The following is a 17,502-nucleotide window of genomic DNA, read 5'->3' as shown; positions in this document are numbered from 1 at the left end:
CTGATGATTTGTAATTTTGATGAAGAGCTGCCAAAACCAAAAATAAATCCATTTTCATTAACAGTGAATAATGATAGTGGAAAATTACATCTTTTAGTAAATGCTGATGATAACAAGGAAACGAATAAATTTCCACTGTACTTTTTTTCCTTAAATTAAATTTTAGGTTCACTATTCTGCAGTTTTTAATTCAATATACTACACTATTACTGATAATTTATTAAAGTTCATTCCTTTTGCTTTCATTGTCAGTGCCGGTGTAGGCCGCACAGGGACGTACATTGCTGTTGATCGCATCGCACAGCATCTGCAGCACAGCCAGGACATAGATGTCTACGGAACAATCCTCGAAATGAGAAAATACCGAACAAATATGGTACAAACAGAGGTAATATTCATTTCTACATTTAAATGCAACTGTTGAAATGAAACTATGTTGCATTTTATGCAGCAACATTTGATGGCCCTTTTTTTACTGGAAAACTTGTTTATTGTGCTATTTTTTTTTTTTTTTTTTTTTTTTTTTTTTTTTGTCTTTAATTTATCAAATAGGCTAGTCAAGGTCAAGCAATGTATATATCTACATATCAAATAATGATTTCGCATTTCGGGTCGTTTCTATCTTTCATATTGTTCAAAGCATTTTGACTGCAATCTAAAGATACCTTTGTTTATAGACTGAAGATGTATCTGAGTTTAGGCCCCTCTCGAAATCCTTAGCTTCATTCTACTTGTAATTCTGCTGCAACCTTTAACTCTTCATAAAGGTTACCAGTATCGAATTCGGAATAAAAATAAGGAAAATATACTTCATTGGATTTGCATAACTGAAAGAATTAAAAGCTGGAAAAGCGCAATCAAGACCAAAGATTGACTTTTTCCAGCTTTTTAATCAAGTCGTCGTTTTAGAAGAAGGAACGTCGGTTTATAACGGATATTTATTCTGAACGATTTATTATAACTCACCTTTATGCAGAATTTTGGAAGAATATTGTTTTTTACTTTAGGAAACAATATTTTAGTTCATTGCCAAAATCATCGAGGAATTTGAGGAACTCAGTTTCTGTCGTTTTAAGTATAGTATCAGCTTCATTCATACAAAGATCTGAGATCGTAAATATTTTTTAATTATTTCTTTTAAAAGTTATTTTTAAATCTAAAAATTTTTTGCCTTTTCCGTAGAGGCCAAGGCTCACTCGGCGCCCACTATGTAACCCCTTTGGGAAGGGGTTTAATGAAGATTGATGATTTCGCGGAAACAAGAACGTTTCTGACAACCGCGGAAAAAGGAAGACACCAATTTAATAATCCTATTATAGAGACATTAGGATTTTTGAAAGCAGGAAACTTGAATAATGTGCAGTGCCCCGCCGGGATTCGAACCTGGACCTCTCGAATACGCGACAAGTGTGCTAACCGTTGCACCACGAAGGCATGTAGAAAGGAGAGAGAAAATAGGGATGCAACTGAGGTTTAGGTTTAGGGGACCCAATCACCAAATCCTGGTGGTGAAGAATCATCTTCCACTGCCTATTAATTCGGACCCCACTGTAGAGTCATTGAAGTCATCTTTTATATGTCAAGAAACTGAAGAAATCCGCAATTCCCTCCCTGGGACTCGAACTTGGACGGGTCGAGCGTGCTGACAGTTATACCACGAAGGCATGCAGAAAGGAGGGGGAAAATATCTTATACTATAATGTATGGCAATAAAAATATTTATTCAAACGAGCCAAACTTCTGAACAATATTTAATAATTATTAACAAACTAATAACTACTAAAGAACACTGGTAAAAATAATTTATAAGATGTTTTCTCTCTGATCTCCGCATGGTTTTGTGGTTTAACTGGAAGCACTCTCGACACGTATTCGGGAGCTCCAGAGTTCAAATTCCGGCGATGTCGTTGCACATCTTTCCCGTTCCTGCATCGATATAACCTAATCACTCTACAAATTTACTAAAAAACCCTTCATTCTTTTCCTTTAACCCGGCGGAAGGCGCACCAAGAAAAGTTACTAGAACGGGCGCGTGGGGTATCACATACCCCAATATTTAAAATACAATAAAAATAGTATTATTTAGTTTTAAAACTTTTTTTTTTTTTTTGTTCTCGTGTATTATAAATAAGTGAATAATAATTGGGTTTCAAAAAATTAATTTCCGAAATAATCTTAGAGTTAAAATTAAGATAAATGAAAATAATAAACATCATGCCTCTAAGTTTCTTTGCATCTCTAATACACCATGCTTTTTTTATTTCTTCACACTTTGAACGAAATACATTCATGTGTTCTTGGCACAGAATTTTTTCACATTTTAAACATTGCATTCACGTTCTTCTGTCCTTGGCGCGAGGGCAAAAAATTTAACACGTCTTTCATACTTAGTTGTTTCTAATTTCATGTATTCGTTTTAATTCTTCATCGAAACTTCTGCTTTTGTTTTGCATGCAGTACGTCAATTTCTTGGAAAAGTATTAATCTCTGATCTTTGTTCAATACATTTTTTCATTAATTGTAATTCTAAGTCCTTCAAAAACAGACTTCTGTTTCTTGTTGGTGGATTAACAGTTGAATGTAATATAATTCAAGCATTTATTACAGCAACATTCAGTGCAGGAAAGAAAATTACCATTGGCCACCTTCTCGTTATTCTGGCAATTGAATAATTGGCTGACATTTCATCCCCCATATCCACTGCTCCTTTAGTCATATTATTAAAACATATAATTCCGAACGTTTTATTTTCTCCAATAGTATCATCTATAGTATGATCATTATATAATGTTATAATGTTATAATGATCGTTATATAAAGCATAAGAACAGTTTTTCCTTTTTTAGGAACATCAGGAATTAATGTTTTATCTTTTTTGAAACCAAAACATTGTAGAAAATATTCTTAGTTTCATCTTCAGTTTCCGAAATGCAATCTTCATCGCTTTCAAATATTTCAAATAAATCTCGCATGCGTTGCATCTCCAGTTCATAGGGACTCATTCGTTTTACCATAATGCAGTTAGAAAATTTTAAGAATTTAATGTCAAGTACTTTAAAATCACTTGCGAGTAGAAATATTTACTGTTACACTGTAGAAATAAATTTCTGAACTAAATATCCAGTCAGTAAAACACTTACAGGGACAGGCGCGTGGGGTGTGTCATACCCCAGTTCCAACAAAATACCGATAAATCTTTTTCTGAAATACGCAGGCAAAGAAAAAGCGGTTCTGAAAGTCAACCACAACTAGAAACTCAGGTACTGAAAGCAGCACAGAATTTCAGTTTCACAAGTTAGGAATATTCCACTTTTATGTAGGGTTGGGGTATGATACACATCACGCGCCTTCCCGCGGGTTAAAATATCTTCTCTTTGTTGAAAGAATAAACTGAATTCTCGTGTTCGGTATTATGTGGTCCGTATCCATTCTTATAAATTCAAAGACTGAGCAACAAAAAGAATTAGAGTTTTCTTCGCGAAAGCAACTTCTATCAACTAATATATTGCAGAGAAAAATATAGTTGTTTCAAATTCTTCCTTTTGCTACACACATACAACACTATTTTCCACACTTTAAAATGAAAAATTCTCTGTAAAAGGCCATCATTTTGAAAGCATATCAGAAATGTAAGAGTTATCTTAGAATTATCCCAACAACTTATTTCTGCGAAGGCAACCAAAGGCTCGTTTAATATGCCAAGAAAAGTAAGGAAATGTATATAGCAAGTTAAATAATAACAAAGCGTTTCGATTTCTTTTTCTTTTTGATGACTTTTAGCTCTGAAGCTTTGATACGCATTAGGTATGTATCATAATGACAAATGCGAAAAAATAAGCTTATCCGGAATTCATATAATAATGTATAACATCTCAACATTTTTTCTTTGCTTTCAGTGAAAGGGAATAAACATGTGAATGTGTGTGTAAATCTTCTTAAAATAATTAGAGTAATTCTATAATGTATTTTTATATATTTAAAAGGTATTCATAAAATAATATGCTAAAAATATTTGCATGTTACAGGACCAGTATATATTCATACATTCCTGCATCCAGCAACTCATTCAGGGTATGATTCAACCACAGGAGGATGTGTACGAAAGTAAGACATCTATAACTCTTCGCTTGCGAATTCACATAAACGCAAATTCTTTCAACAGAAAACAGCATACTTAAAATTTCAATATTAAAATATCAAATGTATCCTTTTAAACAGCTTTCATAACATCTTTTCCCAGCGCTATAACTTTTGACTTATGATTTCAGTTATTTTCAGCGTAGCGGTTACAAAATTCAGAAGAGATAAGGAGACAGTGGACGATGATTTTAGAAAAAATCGACAAAAAATTGGGAAATAATAATTTCATATGGTAATATTCTTCGGTTTTAACTCTATCGTCCACAAAAAACCGCTTGTATGTAAAATTATTTTTAAAGATGTTATAAGCGTTTGCATACGCTTGTTTACCTTTTTATGTGACATTTAAATGTCAATAAAAAGGTAAACAAACATTTGAAAAACATTATTTTAATTTCCGCGACAATATTTTTTACTTTTAGTAAGATATAAATGTGTAAGATTATGAAGACTGCAATATATGCAAGTTTGTTTCACGGATGAGTTACCCAGACATAAATACCCAACAGATGTCATATCATATTTTTTTTAAGTGTAGCATTGCTAAAAATATGAAACCTAAATCTCATTGAATGATGAAAAACAGATCAACAGTAAATGTTTTATCCAAAATACTGCCGATGTATTAATGACTAGCCAGTAATCAGCTTTTAGCATGATCCATATCTGGAAAAATACAAAACATTAACGAGAGTTCACATAGCGCCATTTGGAAGACTGCCCGAAGGAAACAATTGTATTGAAAACAGACTCGAAATAGTTGTTATCACAGCAATTAGTGACTTCAATTTTAAGCGTTTAAATACTTTAGGTATGGAACAGAAAGATATAAATTCATGTTCAATATCTATTGGACAGAGGCAAGATAAACGTCGTAAACATCAAGGTAAAAAGAGGGGTTCGACTGGATACAAGAAAAGAATTACCAAAAAAACTATGTAAGGTAGGTAAACATAATGAAAATGTAAATAAGGAAGGGGAAACATATGGTGCAGGACTTTTTAAAGTAATTCTTAGTTTAAAGAAAAAGTATTTGGTTGAATTTACTGAAAGTGCTCGAGAAAATTTCTAAAATAATATTATTTCTTACCATTCCACGATTTTATTAGTAGAAACATTATTTATGCCTAAGTAAAACAATGTTAAAATATTTTATATTGAATAAAATCATATATTAGGACATACTGAGAAGTAAATATTATAGGTAAGCGTAAAAATATTCTTAAAATGTATTTTTCTCATAATGAAATATTCGCGATTATTACATCTTCAAAATGCTCCATGCGCTTTATTTTATGTTCAAAATGACTGAAATTTGTAATTTAGTTTCCCATTTATACATGTATCAAAACTTAATATGCATTTTTGAATGCGAATTCATTAAGGGGATAAAAGTCCAATTAAAGTGGGAAATTTTGTCCAAATTCAGGTATACGTGAAAGAAATATTAATTAAAAACTAACGTTTTCTGCAATTCAATAATTGATACTAAGTTACGTTTGCAATGCATTTTCAATAAAAATAAAGCAAAAATAACAAGAAACAGAAAAAATTAAGTCGCGTGGAGCATTTTGAAAAAATTTTAAAAATTCAAAAGAAATTTGAAAATAATTAAATTGCAATGATCTAGACATTTTTTTCAAAGATATTTGATATAATTATAGTAAAATATACATGCATACAAAGTTTCATAACTCTATGACAATAATTGAAAACAATATTTGATCGTCCACTGTCCCCATCAAACCTAGATGATAAAAAATCGCACAACATTGCATAGTCGGAAACGTTTTCCTGGTGCGGAAGTGAGAACACAAAATACATGAAAGGAAGGACAGGAACAGGGTTGAGAAACATTTTTTATTATGCTTAATACAGCAGAAATCAAGAAATAGGAACCAAAAATAGATAAAATCGTCATCAGAGAAGATATTCGAAATTACAACCGCGAAAGTGATGCAGGTCTCACATTTCCGGCGCATAGGTATCTGATATTCTGAAAAATACCAGGAGTGTTCCTGACTTCCCCAACCGCTACCACAATGCCTACAAGTTCCTCAGCACTGTTAACGGGGGTTTCGTACACCAGTGTCTTGACGTACTTCCAGAAGAAGTGGTGTCCGCCGAAAACGTCGCGGAGAAAACAACTCAAGGCGAAAACGTCGTGGTACAAAACATCGTGGGAGAAAATAAAGCAAAGAGAAAACATCACAGTTCTAAAACATCCTAGTACAAAACATCGTCCTCGAAAATAAAGCGGTTCAATAACTTCGCAGTTTAAAAACATCGTCGTCGAAAATATCGTGGTAAAAAATAAATCACCTACAAATCATCGCATGACGATAACATCGTATACAGCCGTTTTTCAAGCTTTAATAATCTTAAACGGATACTCGCATAATCATTTGTGAGCGCAAGATGGGAAGAAGGATAATTTTACTTTCATATTTTTTATTAACTAATAACATTTGCTGAAAAAGTAAAATGGAAACTTGAGCACAGAAAATTAATGAAACTTAATAGAATTGTAAACTGACATAGTTAACTAACAAAAGTCATTAATAAATCATTTTTTATATAAAGTTTTACCGGTAATTTTTCATGAAAATTATAATCTAAAAAAAAGAATAGAAAAGGAAACATAAGTAACCTTATCTATAAAAAATTGCTAATTATGAGATTATTTTCTTCTCTTTTGTTAATCTGATACTCTTATAACGAAAATTATTCCCTGTTTTGTTTAAATTTCTTGTTCTGTTTTCTTTTTAATTTATTAGTTAATAATAAACATGAAAGTTAAAATTATCCTTCTTTCTATCTTTCGCTCACAAATCATTATGCGAATATCCATTTACAATTATTGGATCCTGAAAAACGCACGTCTGCGATGTTATCCTTATACGATGATTTGTAGGTACTTTATTTTTTACCACGATATTTTCGACGACGATGTTTTTAAACTGCGAAATTTTTGAACCGCTTCATTTTCGACAACGATATTTTGTACCACGATGTTTCAGAACTGCGATGTTTTCTCTTTGCTTTATTTTCTCCCACGATGTTTCGTACCACGACTTTTTCGCCTTGCGTTGTTTTCTCCGCGACGTTTTCGGATGTAACCGGGGAAGTAGTCAATGCAAGTGACGTCTGGCAATCTTGCTGGCCAATGCACCTGTCCACCCCTGCTTCATGGCGGCACAGCTGCTCACCCAGTGGTCTCCGGTCCCCCCTGGTGATCCAATGCTGAAGATACGTTGCATTCAGCTGGGGACGTACAGCAAGGTTGTAATAGGAGAGGCCCCCCATCATGCTAAAACCATATGGTAAAACGCATCGCAGCGGGTACGTGGGCGTCGTGAAATAGCTGTGGTAATACCTGCTGAAGAAAGATGAGCTAGGTTGCCATAGATGAGATAGCGCCATCTACTTCGTACACCACCCAAAGTCGTCTCAACACTTTAGTTATGCTAAGTATAATAAACATGTTTCCTCACCCTGTTTGTGTCTTTCCTTTCTTGTGTTTAGTGTCGTCACTACCGTGCCAGGAACGCATTGCCGAGCATGCACTGTTATTGCGGAACATGCACTGTTATTGCCGAACATGCACTGTTATTGCCGAGCATGCACGGTTATTGCAGAGCATGCACTCGGCAATGCACACTGAACGCATTGCCGAGCATACACTGTTATGTGAATTTTCATGGTCTATGCCTAATCTATCTCTCCTGAAAATCTGTATTTATTTCCTTAATTATTAATTTTTTATATGAATCTTTTACGTGGTAAGTGGAAATAATCCTCCCTTTTAATCAAATCTAACACGAAAAACAGGAATGCTAAAATTTACTCTTTCGCTATTGCGCATGGTTTAGAAACCTCTATTTTAGAATATACTTAGTTTCTAATTTAGAAGAATAAAGCATAATAAATGAATTACTTTTGTTTTTAAAAGTACGAGTAATGCTTCCATTTTATATTATATTATTTATCGCGCAATATCACACTTTATCTGACTTATTTAATGTTTCACAAATTATATTTATTTTGCTAGCTCACTGTGATTATAAAATAATTATTAAATACGGTTGACAAGGAAATAAATTTGAAACTAAATTAACTAGATGATTTCAGTGTGTCATCAGGTTTGATTAAAACGTTTTTCTCTTACAATGCAGTTGCTTAATGCAGTACATCGCCAACGGAGGCTAGCAAGCATGAAGACAAATATTGAGCTGTGTGATTAAGATGCTGTTAGTTGTACAAAATATTGTATGTGGAATGTGTGGTACCCTCACTGATGGCATCTTTTACAGTTCCATTTGTGTTGGAAATTTTGTGTGGGTAGTATTCTTTCAGATATTTAGCCTTTTCTTTCAATTTTTCATTTAGGCATTTTCGACATATCACAAGTCACGGACACAGCAAATAAAATATGTTTCATAAATCCAAAATTCCCGTTTCTTGCCAGCAGAAAGATTGCGCCTTTGTCTGTCAAGTCGATCTGTCACTTCATAGTTATTACAGGCATAATCAATAATTTTCTTTTTTCTTTAATCTATAACAACCACTCATCTTTTCGAATCAAAGACTGATCATGTGTAATAATGCAAGCAAGCATTCCATGATGTTTTATGGGAACACCGTACAAACTTAATGTATGCATGCACGTCCATCTTCTATTAGCTGGTGTTCGAGAAAGGGAACCAGTATTCACTTAAGCACTACTCATTTTTTAGTCCTGGAAACATTCATTTATAATCAAAGAGTTTGTTTCCAATGTCTCTAGAGTACTGCTCTTGTTAATTATAAGGTATCCTGTCGGTCTCAGCTCTAGATCGGACAAAGAGATTTGCAAATCACCAATTTCTGATAAACCAGTTTTATTGAAGCACTACATAACTGAAAGCTAAACGAATGAACTACAAACAGCTTTTATCAGTCACAAACGGTTTATTCCGAAAAAGACTAATCAGGCTTTTGACAGTTTGAGTTTTACAAGCGGCTGAAAAGAGCTTTAATAAACAACGGCTTTTTCTATTGATTAGTATATATTCGTTTTAATTCCTGAAACTTTGAACTTAATAAGCGGCTGAGATTATTAACTAATGAGTTTAATAAGCGGCGAGCACTGTAAACAAAAAACAAATTCGAAATTAAAAATTCCGGCTTGAAGGTGTCCATATCCCAGTGAAGACTACGTGAATTCAAAATTTGATGGTTCCAGGTACTGTGGTTTTTCCACAGGGCGAGGAACATAAATGGATGCATAACATACATATTCTATCTCACTTCATTTTTTAACGTAAAACGTAGCAGTAACGTTTGGTGGCAATAATTTGAAAAGTGATTAGGACAAAAAGTTAGTTCCGGGATTAATATTACCACTGTTGATAATAATAATAATACCGTATTTACGCAAATCTAATGCGCATCGGTTTTGGCCAAATGTAGTATTCAAAATTGGGGTGCGCATTAGATTCGAGTGCAGAGTTCGCCGATGACGTCAGCAGTTCGCTGATGGCGTCAACCAAATTTAAATCGTAACAACGAATTACTGTATTTCTCGACTACATTTACCGTTACATTTATCGTTGACACATTATTGCATAGAGGATAGAAACTGCAGAGTACGTAGTCACGAAATGGAGGGCAAACAGAGAAGAATGTCATATGACGCTACTTTCAAACATAAAGTAATTCTTTGTGCTTAAAAAAATGGCAATAAAAAGGCAGGGAGAGAGTTCAACGTAGCTGAGAGCAATGTTCGCTTGTGGCGGCAACAGAAATTGGCACTGTTTGCAACTAAAGCTAGTAGAAAGAAATTCACTGGCCTTGGCAAAGGAAGACACCCTAAAATTGAAAAAAAAGTTTTGGAATTTGTACGTGAAAGGAGGAAGAATGGACAACCTGTGACTAGTGACACCATGAGAAATAAAGCAAAAGAAGAGGCTGAAGTTCTTGGAATACCGAAACAAGAGTTTAAGGCTAGCCGTGGATGGGTGGATTTATGAAGCGGATGGGCTTATCTCTAAGACGCCGTACAACAAATGCTATGAAAAGCTTCTTGCAGATTTTGAGGGAAAACTACTAACATTTCAGCGGTATGTCATCACACTTCGGAAGTAAAAGAATTTTTCAAATTGGCAACTCTGACGAGACGTCAGTTTGTTTGATATGCCTCGTAACTGCACCATTACGGAGAAGGGGACTGAGGAAGTTATCATCAAAACTTCGGGATATGAAAAACAACGCGTAACAGTGATGCTAGCAATAACAGCAGACGGGTGCCCTTTCTTAATCTTCAAATGGAAAACATGCCCTAAAACCCATAAGAATCAAAAGCTGTTCCCAGATGATTCGAAACTAAGAGAAGGGGTGGATGACGGAATCATTAATGCTTGATTGGCTCCGAAATGTATGGAAACGCCGTCCCGGTGGGCTCTCTAATCCACCATCAATGCTTTGTCTGGACGCATTTTGTGGTCATCTCCCCGACGACGTAAAAAAAGAAGATGCACAGCCTAGGCAGTGATCTTGTTATAATTCCTGGAGGGATGACGTCTATGTTACAACCCCTGTACGTTAGTATAAATAAACCTTTTAAGGGGTACGTTCAGGCGGAGTACGAAAAATGCTTTTGGGAGCCAAACCGTGAATTGACCCCGACAGGAAAAATTAAGCGTGCTGCACCGCACATTGTTTCACACTGAGTTTCTGCTGTCCGGGAAAGCATCGAAGCACCAAAGATTGTGAAATCTTTCAAGAAATGCTGCATTTCAAATTCATTGAATGGCAGTGAAGATGACGTGCTCTAGAACGCCGAGGATGACGATGATGATGATGAGGAAAGAAATGAATCCGCGTCTGACGAAAAGAGCTGCGAGGATTCCAGTGATGAAAACAGTGAATAAAGACGTATTAATCACTAATTGTAGAAACTGTTAGCTAGATAGAAATGTTACGATTTATTTCATGTTCATATTTTACGATAGGTACCGTATATACGGTAGTGGTAATTAACAATGATTGTTTCACATAACAATTGCCCACTAATAGGTTAATTCTATGTTCTGATACTTTATGTATAAATCCATTGTTGTATAAAGTATGGTATCTAAATTTAAATAAAATTATCATACCATTAATTGATAGTTTATATACAAATCCATTGTTGTATAAAATAAGATTCAATAAATTCCTCATATCATTGATGCGCATTACATTCGCCGACAAACAATTTTTTTATTATTTAAAGTTTTAAAATGGGGATGCGCATTAGATTCGATGGCGCATTAGATTCGCATAAATACGGTAATAATAATAATATTATCGCAAAGAAAAAAAGTTAAATTTATGTTTATTTTCTATCTGATACTTAAAGTTTGGTACCTGTGAGACACTTTTTTAGTTATACTTTGTAATTCAAATATACTGACAGTTAAATATTAAATTATTAAGCTAACATTTCTTTCAAATAATTATAATATGCTTAATTAATCATTAAATTATTTACTTTGATTTAAACTAAAAATAGAAAATCATGCAAACTTCCTAAACTTTCACAGAACATTTGCCAAGTGAGATAAAGCTTGAGAATAAATAGTACTAATTTAGTCTCTTTCTTTTATTTATTATTTTTTTCTTCGACGCAAAGATAAAAATTCGTATGTTTGTTTGTAAAAAATTATAAACGTTATTTGATACTACAGCATGATTTTTGAAGGCGTTTAAATTACGATAAAGGTTTTAGCCTTGGAGAGAAATTACTGGAAATTTTATTTATCACTGATTGTGGATGTTCGTCGGTCAGTCGAGTTCCTTTCTTCTATAAATTTTCATCCGTGGAAAAGTATATATATGATGAAAATATATATATATAATTTAAACCAAGCAACTATTCTTAGTGCAAAAATTCGTAACTGAGCTTATTTACGTTTTGACTTTTGAGAAGTGCGAATAAAATTTGGTTACAGCCGAAAACATCGCGGTAAAAGCATCGCGGACGGAAACGTCGCGAAGACAACGCAAGGCGAAAACGTCGTGGTACAAAACATCGCGGGAGAAAATAAAGCGAAGAGAAAACATAGCAGTTCTAAAATATCGTCGTCGAAAATAAAACGGTTCAAAAACTTCGCAGTTTAAAAACATCGTCGTCGAAAATATCGTGGTAAAAAATAAAGTACCTACAAATCATCACATGACGATAACATCGCAGACATGCATTTTTGAGGCTTGAATAGTTATAAATGGATATTAGCATAATGATTTGTGAGCGCAAGATGGAAGTAAGGGTATTTTTTTTTCATATTTTTATTAACTAATAAATTTAAAGAAAAAAAACAGAAAAAGAAATTTAAACAAAACAAGAAATAATTTTCACTACAAGAGTATCACATTAGCAAAAGTGAAGAAAATAAGCTCATAATTAGCTCATCAATTTTTTTACAGCTAAAGTCATGCAGTTACTTATCTTTCTTTTTCAGATTATACTTTTCATTTATCAGTAAAACTTTGTAAAAAAAATAATTTATTAATGGCCTTTGCTAGTTAACTATGTCAGTTTAAAATTCTATTAAGTGCTATAAGTTGCATTAATTTTCTATCCCTACTTTTCCATACAACATTTTCAGCAAATATTTGTTGGCTAATAAAAAATATGAAAGTAAAAATGATCCTTCTTTCCATCTTGCGCACACAAATCATTATGTGAGTATCTTTTTACAATTATTAAAGCATATCTTAAAAACGCATGTCTGCCATGTTATCGTCGTACGATGATTTGTAGGTACTTTATTTTTTACCACGATATTTTCGACGATGATGTTTTTAAACTGCGAAGTTTTTGAACCGCTTTTCTTTTTGCTTTATTTTCTCCCGCGATGCTTTGTACCACGACGTTTTCGCCTTGCGTTGTTTTCTCTGCGATGTTTTTGCCGCAATGTTTTCGGCGGACACCTAAAATTTAATGAAATCTGTGTCTTCAAATCTTTGAAGATTTATATCGCGTTGTTAATTAATTTACAGATTTTCTGGTGCATTATTTATGTTCATTTTTAATGGAAATGAAAATAATCAAAAGTCGGATTTCAAATATCTAAGATATTGAAATTATATTTACAAAAGTACCATAATGAACACAATAGTTGCAACAAATACATATTAATTAGCACCAAATTTGCAACAAATACATATTAATCAATATCACATTTGCAAGAAAATACATATCAATCAGCACAATATTTTAAGAAATACTTATTAATGCATAATACAAATGCATATTAATACATATTAATCAAATGCGGCAAATACATTAATTAATGCGGCAATTACATATTAATCAGCACCAGATTTTCAAAAAATACATAACTGAGATGTCTTCATGTGCTGCTTATGGGTTCACTTGCCATCCAACAGGTCTTCAGTTTGAGATTTCTGCAATACTATACTATACTGCGATGGTCTATAGATAATGAATTATATGCTAATTATTTTGAATGCATTTGTTTATTCTGCTATTTAATCACATGACTTTTTTTTTCCAGCAGGTATCTACTCGAACGCATAAGATAGTAAATTTTGTGACAGCTTAATTCCGCCTTCATTTTATTCATCATTGATGGATCGACAACAGAAGCTGGTCATTAGAACTCTTAATTTCATCTCCTTCAAGTTAACTAACTCTCTTATAGCTAGATTCTACTAGCTTCTTCCAAGACCAGCGGTTTTTCCAAGTAGAGAAGATAATTTGCAAGAGCAATAACAAGCAGTTACAATTTTTTATTAATATTTTGAATATTTTCTTGCAAACAACTCTTCTTCATTAGGGTATATTTTATTTAGTAATGCCCAAACATGACAAATAAGTTGTTTTGTGGTTCTAAAGCATGACGTTTATAAATGCCTATGAGCTATTCTGCATTATTGTTTGCATTTCATTTGAAAAAGAAACTCAAACAAACGAAAAAAATCGCTATTTCTATAAAAAAAAGGGGGGCGACTGGAATAGATGTAAAACAAAGTCTTTTCCGGTTACTATCATAATAATATCCAACTTCGAGATTCTTCTTCATCTGTTTTTTCTTGCATGTTAAAGAACTGCGACTAGTTGTTACTGTTAGTAAATTGTTATTGTACCGAAGAATATTGCCAGAACCGTTTATTCTTGAAAATAATTTTAAGTAAACAAGAAAATCGTCTAATGTTTGTTTCCTGGACAGTTTTATTATGAATTTTTTCACCTATTACGGAATATATGGCTTCAAAGTAAAGGAAAATAATTTTGTATTAAGCAATAATGTTTAGGTAAAATATTGATTCAACATAACAATTTGGACTTAACATAGTAGATTTATAAGAATTCATTCAAAAGAAATATCAACTAATATTCTATACGCGGGGTACGTTGGCGCCAAACTATTTTGTCCTTCAAAATTTGGCGACTTTTTTGGCGGCAATGGAAGCACTAAGATTTGATTTTCAAACGTTAACAGTATAGTAACTTTTAAGTTTTTCAGTAGTGAAACGCCGTAATTTTATGTAAACAGAATAGTAAAATGAGATGATAAAATACTAGATGAGTAAAACAAAGTCCAACAGCTTTGCAAGTAAAAACATAGTCCTATGTTATTCATCATTAAATAGTAGAATGAACAATTCTTGTAAATAATTATTGAGTAAATAAATATATACACTTATCAGATCAGAGCACTGCGAAGCGAGTTTTAAACTTGAACAGAATAACAAATTTTTGTTTACAGTGGTAAACAGCGATTATTATGTGCAAACAGAATAGTAAATGAAATTGATTAAATGATAAAACAACGTCATGGAATTCAACACACTAAACAATTTTCGTTCTAAACTTTAAATATTCCACATCATTCGATTACCACATGCAAGAAACAAAACTTTAAAAAAAATAATAATTAACGAAATAAAATTAAATGAAATCATTGATAAATTATAAACTTCACGTCATCTGAAATCCAACATTCTCCCATCAACAACAGCTTAATCTTCTGCAAATATATATATAAATATAATATTAAACATATATATATATAATAATAATATTAAACAGTAAAACTTTTAAAAACAAACACAATACTTCAAAATTAAATTTTAAAAAAAATCTTCTGGCTACACTAAATTCGCAATTCTAAATTAAATATTCCCACTTTGTTTAATGTATGGAGTTTATTAAAATCATTTGATTTTTTAGCTACACAATCTAATTTTTTTAAAACATACTTTTCAAATACAGTGATTCAAAAGATTTTAAAAAAATTAATTTGTTTTTTTATAAAGGTTAGCCCCTCTAATATTGTTTTTTCGTTGCTATAAAGAATTCAGATATGAAAAATGCTAAATGAATACTTTTTATCTTAACACTTATCTCTTGATCTCAAAACATGTTTTAAAACATTTCAAAGCTTTTTTACCAGAAAATTTAGAAATCAATTAATAAATATGTATAATAAATTTTCAATAAAAAACTAATGTGTTAGCTATTTTGAATCCTCTTAGATTAGAAATATGAAGGATGGCCTAAGAAAATGTAGCTCTCTTTGATAATAAAAATGACAAGATGGGTACGATTTTTCTGAGGCTATGTGCTTTGAAGGAAAGGACAATTTTTCTAAAATATTTTATTTGGCGACAACAAGTCTCCGGATAGGCAGACAGACAATGAACAGAAAGAAAGACTGTGTTTGAATAACCACCTCATGAATTTAAAATGTGATTTGAAACCAAAAAGCAAGTCTCATGATATATGTAGGAACAACTTTCAGGATCATATCTTAACTAAATAATCTTACTGATCACATATATTTTTTAATGTCTACAATGTTTCCAAATGCATATTGTCTCTTTCAGCAGGACAATGTGCTTTTCAATTCTGTGTACTGTAGATCTCAGATAGGTTTAATAACATATTTTTAACTATGAGTTCATATTAATTCTAGAGCCAGCTCAGATAGGTAGACAGAGTTCCTTGTAGGCAGACAGACGGTTGCACAAATCTCAAAGAGCGTGGCAGCGGTATTGAAGGCATATTATATGTTTTTATATTGGCCCACCCTGATTTATAACGATAGTTTATAAACCTTAAGAATTAGTCAACTAGTTAAAAAATAATGAGAAGATTGTTGCCTCACAATTATTAAAGCCAATATTATGTATAACAGTTTTGCAGATTATTAAGGTTTTCTGAAAAACCTTTGTAATATTTGGTAAACAAATAAGTGTTTATTGAATTTTGAGAATGATTGTTTAAAAATTCTACTATTTTGTTCAGAAATTATTCAACCCTAGCAATGTTTAAGGTGCAATATCCTACTCTTTGAATAAAATTAAATTTGCGTTTGATATTTACAGCTCAAATGATACATAAGGGAGATAATTATGCCATACACCTAAACTAAAATTAGTTTTTATGTAACTATATTAATTAAAAAAGTTGTGGCTTTTATCATATCTAACGAACAAAGCGAGCGAATGTAAGTATTTGAGAGAATATTAAGCAGAAGTTGAAAATATGTTTTTGTATTTGTACTTTATACGTATTATACTTGTCTCAGTAAATAAAAATGTGCTTTATTTTTATCTCTTTTCTTAATTTGTGTCGTATAAATTATTTTTCCTTCATCATTTTAAGTTTCGCGAATTCATATCGGGAAAATTTTTACGAAGGCTTTTGAACGAAAAATTTAAGTCCGGTTAGGACTGTGTTTTCCCAGGTAATATACTGTTACGAAAGTACAGGCGCGGTAAGATAGCTTCCCCTCAAAGCAGTTTTAGAGTTGCCATAAAATGGTAAAGGAAGGCAGGGTTGCCATATTTGGCGAGAAATCGCCAATTTGGCGATATTTGGCGGATTGGTGATATACAATGGACGGATGGAGAACCTTCTGGAACGAGTTCTCACCGGTTTAGCCCGGAATGTTCTCGAACACAAGCCGAAAGCTATATAAACCCTGCTTGTCCGCAGTCAGTGTGTCTCAGAGAGTGTGCCTCGTCTAGCGAGCCGTGCAGACTCGATCGAGTTGACAGCCGGGCGACGAGTTCCGATTGGGTCGTCGAGTGCACCGAAGGAGTCTCTTAGTGTATCGCAGTTAGTGCATCGTCGAGAGAGCGTGTTGAGCTCCGGTATCGACTGAACCGAAGAGTCGGGAGCTGTGCTCGTGTGTTGTCGAGTGCATCGCAAGTTGTAGCGTGGAGAGTCTCGAGAGTACGTGGAGTTCCGAGAACGACCGAGCAGAGTCGGGAGCTGTACTTTAGTGCTTTGCAGTGAAGCTGTCTCCACCGTGATAGCCTGATAACCTGAAAGCTGTGTCGCTGATTGTTCCAGCTTGTTTATAG

General features: G+C 33.1%; 1 protein-coding gene across 3 annotated transcripts in view; it reads left to right on the top strand.

The window, feature by feature from the left end:
• LOC118191485 (receptor-type tyrosine-protein phosphatase F-like) overlaps positions 1–16,746 on the top strand; it is a 103,324-nt gene extending 86,578 nt beyond the window's left edge. Inside the window, exons 17-20 of one of the 3 annotated variants that reach the window (XR_015040579.1) lie at positions 253–388; positions 4,026–4,104; positions 8,316–8,477; positions 13,686–16,746. Coding sequence is in view for 2 of the 3 variants with exons in the window: in XM_035362289.2 (XP_035218180.1) it covers positions 253–388; positions 4,026–4,104; positions 13,683–13,705 (238 nt within the window). In the remaining variant the exon portion in view is untranslated. Of the gene's footprint in view, positions 1–252; positions 389–4,025; positions 4,105–8,315; positions 8,478–13,682 lie in introns of all 3 variants that reach the window. The other 2 variants (XM_085814559.1, XM_035362289.2) reach the window with 2 other exon arrangements.
• Positions 16,747–17,502: the final 756 nt, after the last annotated feature.

Source organism: Stegodyphus dumicola, chromosome 4 (assembly GCF_044657685.1).
Source record: "Stegodyphus dumicola isolate Sdum_Otavi_A_Nest chromosome 4, ASM4465768v1".
NCBI lineage: Eukaryota > Metazoa > Arthropoda > Arachnida > Araneae > Eresidae > Stegodyphus > Stegodyphus dumicola.
Note: the sequence above shows the minus strand (reverse complement) of the source record. Positions and strands in the feature narration are given on the sequence as shown.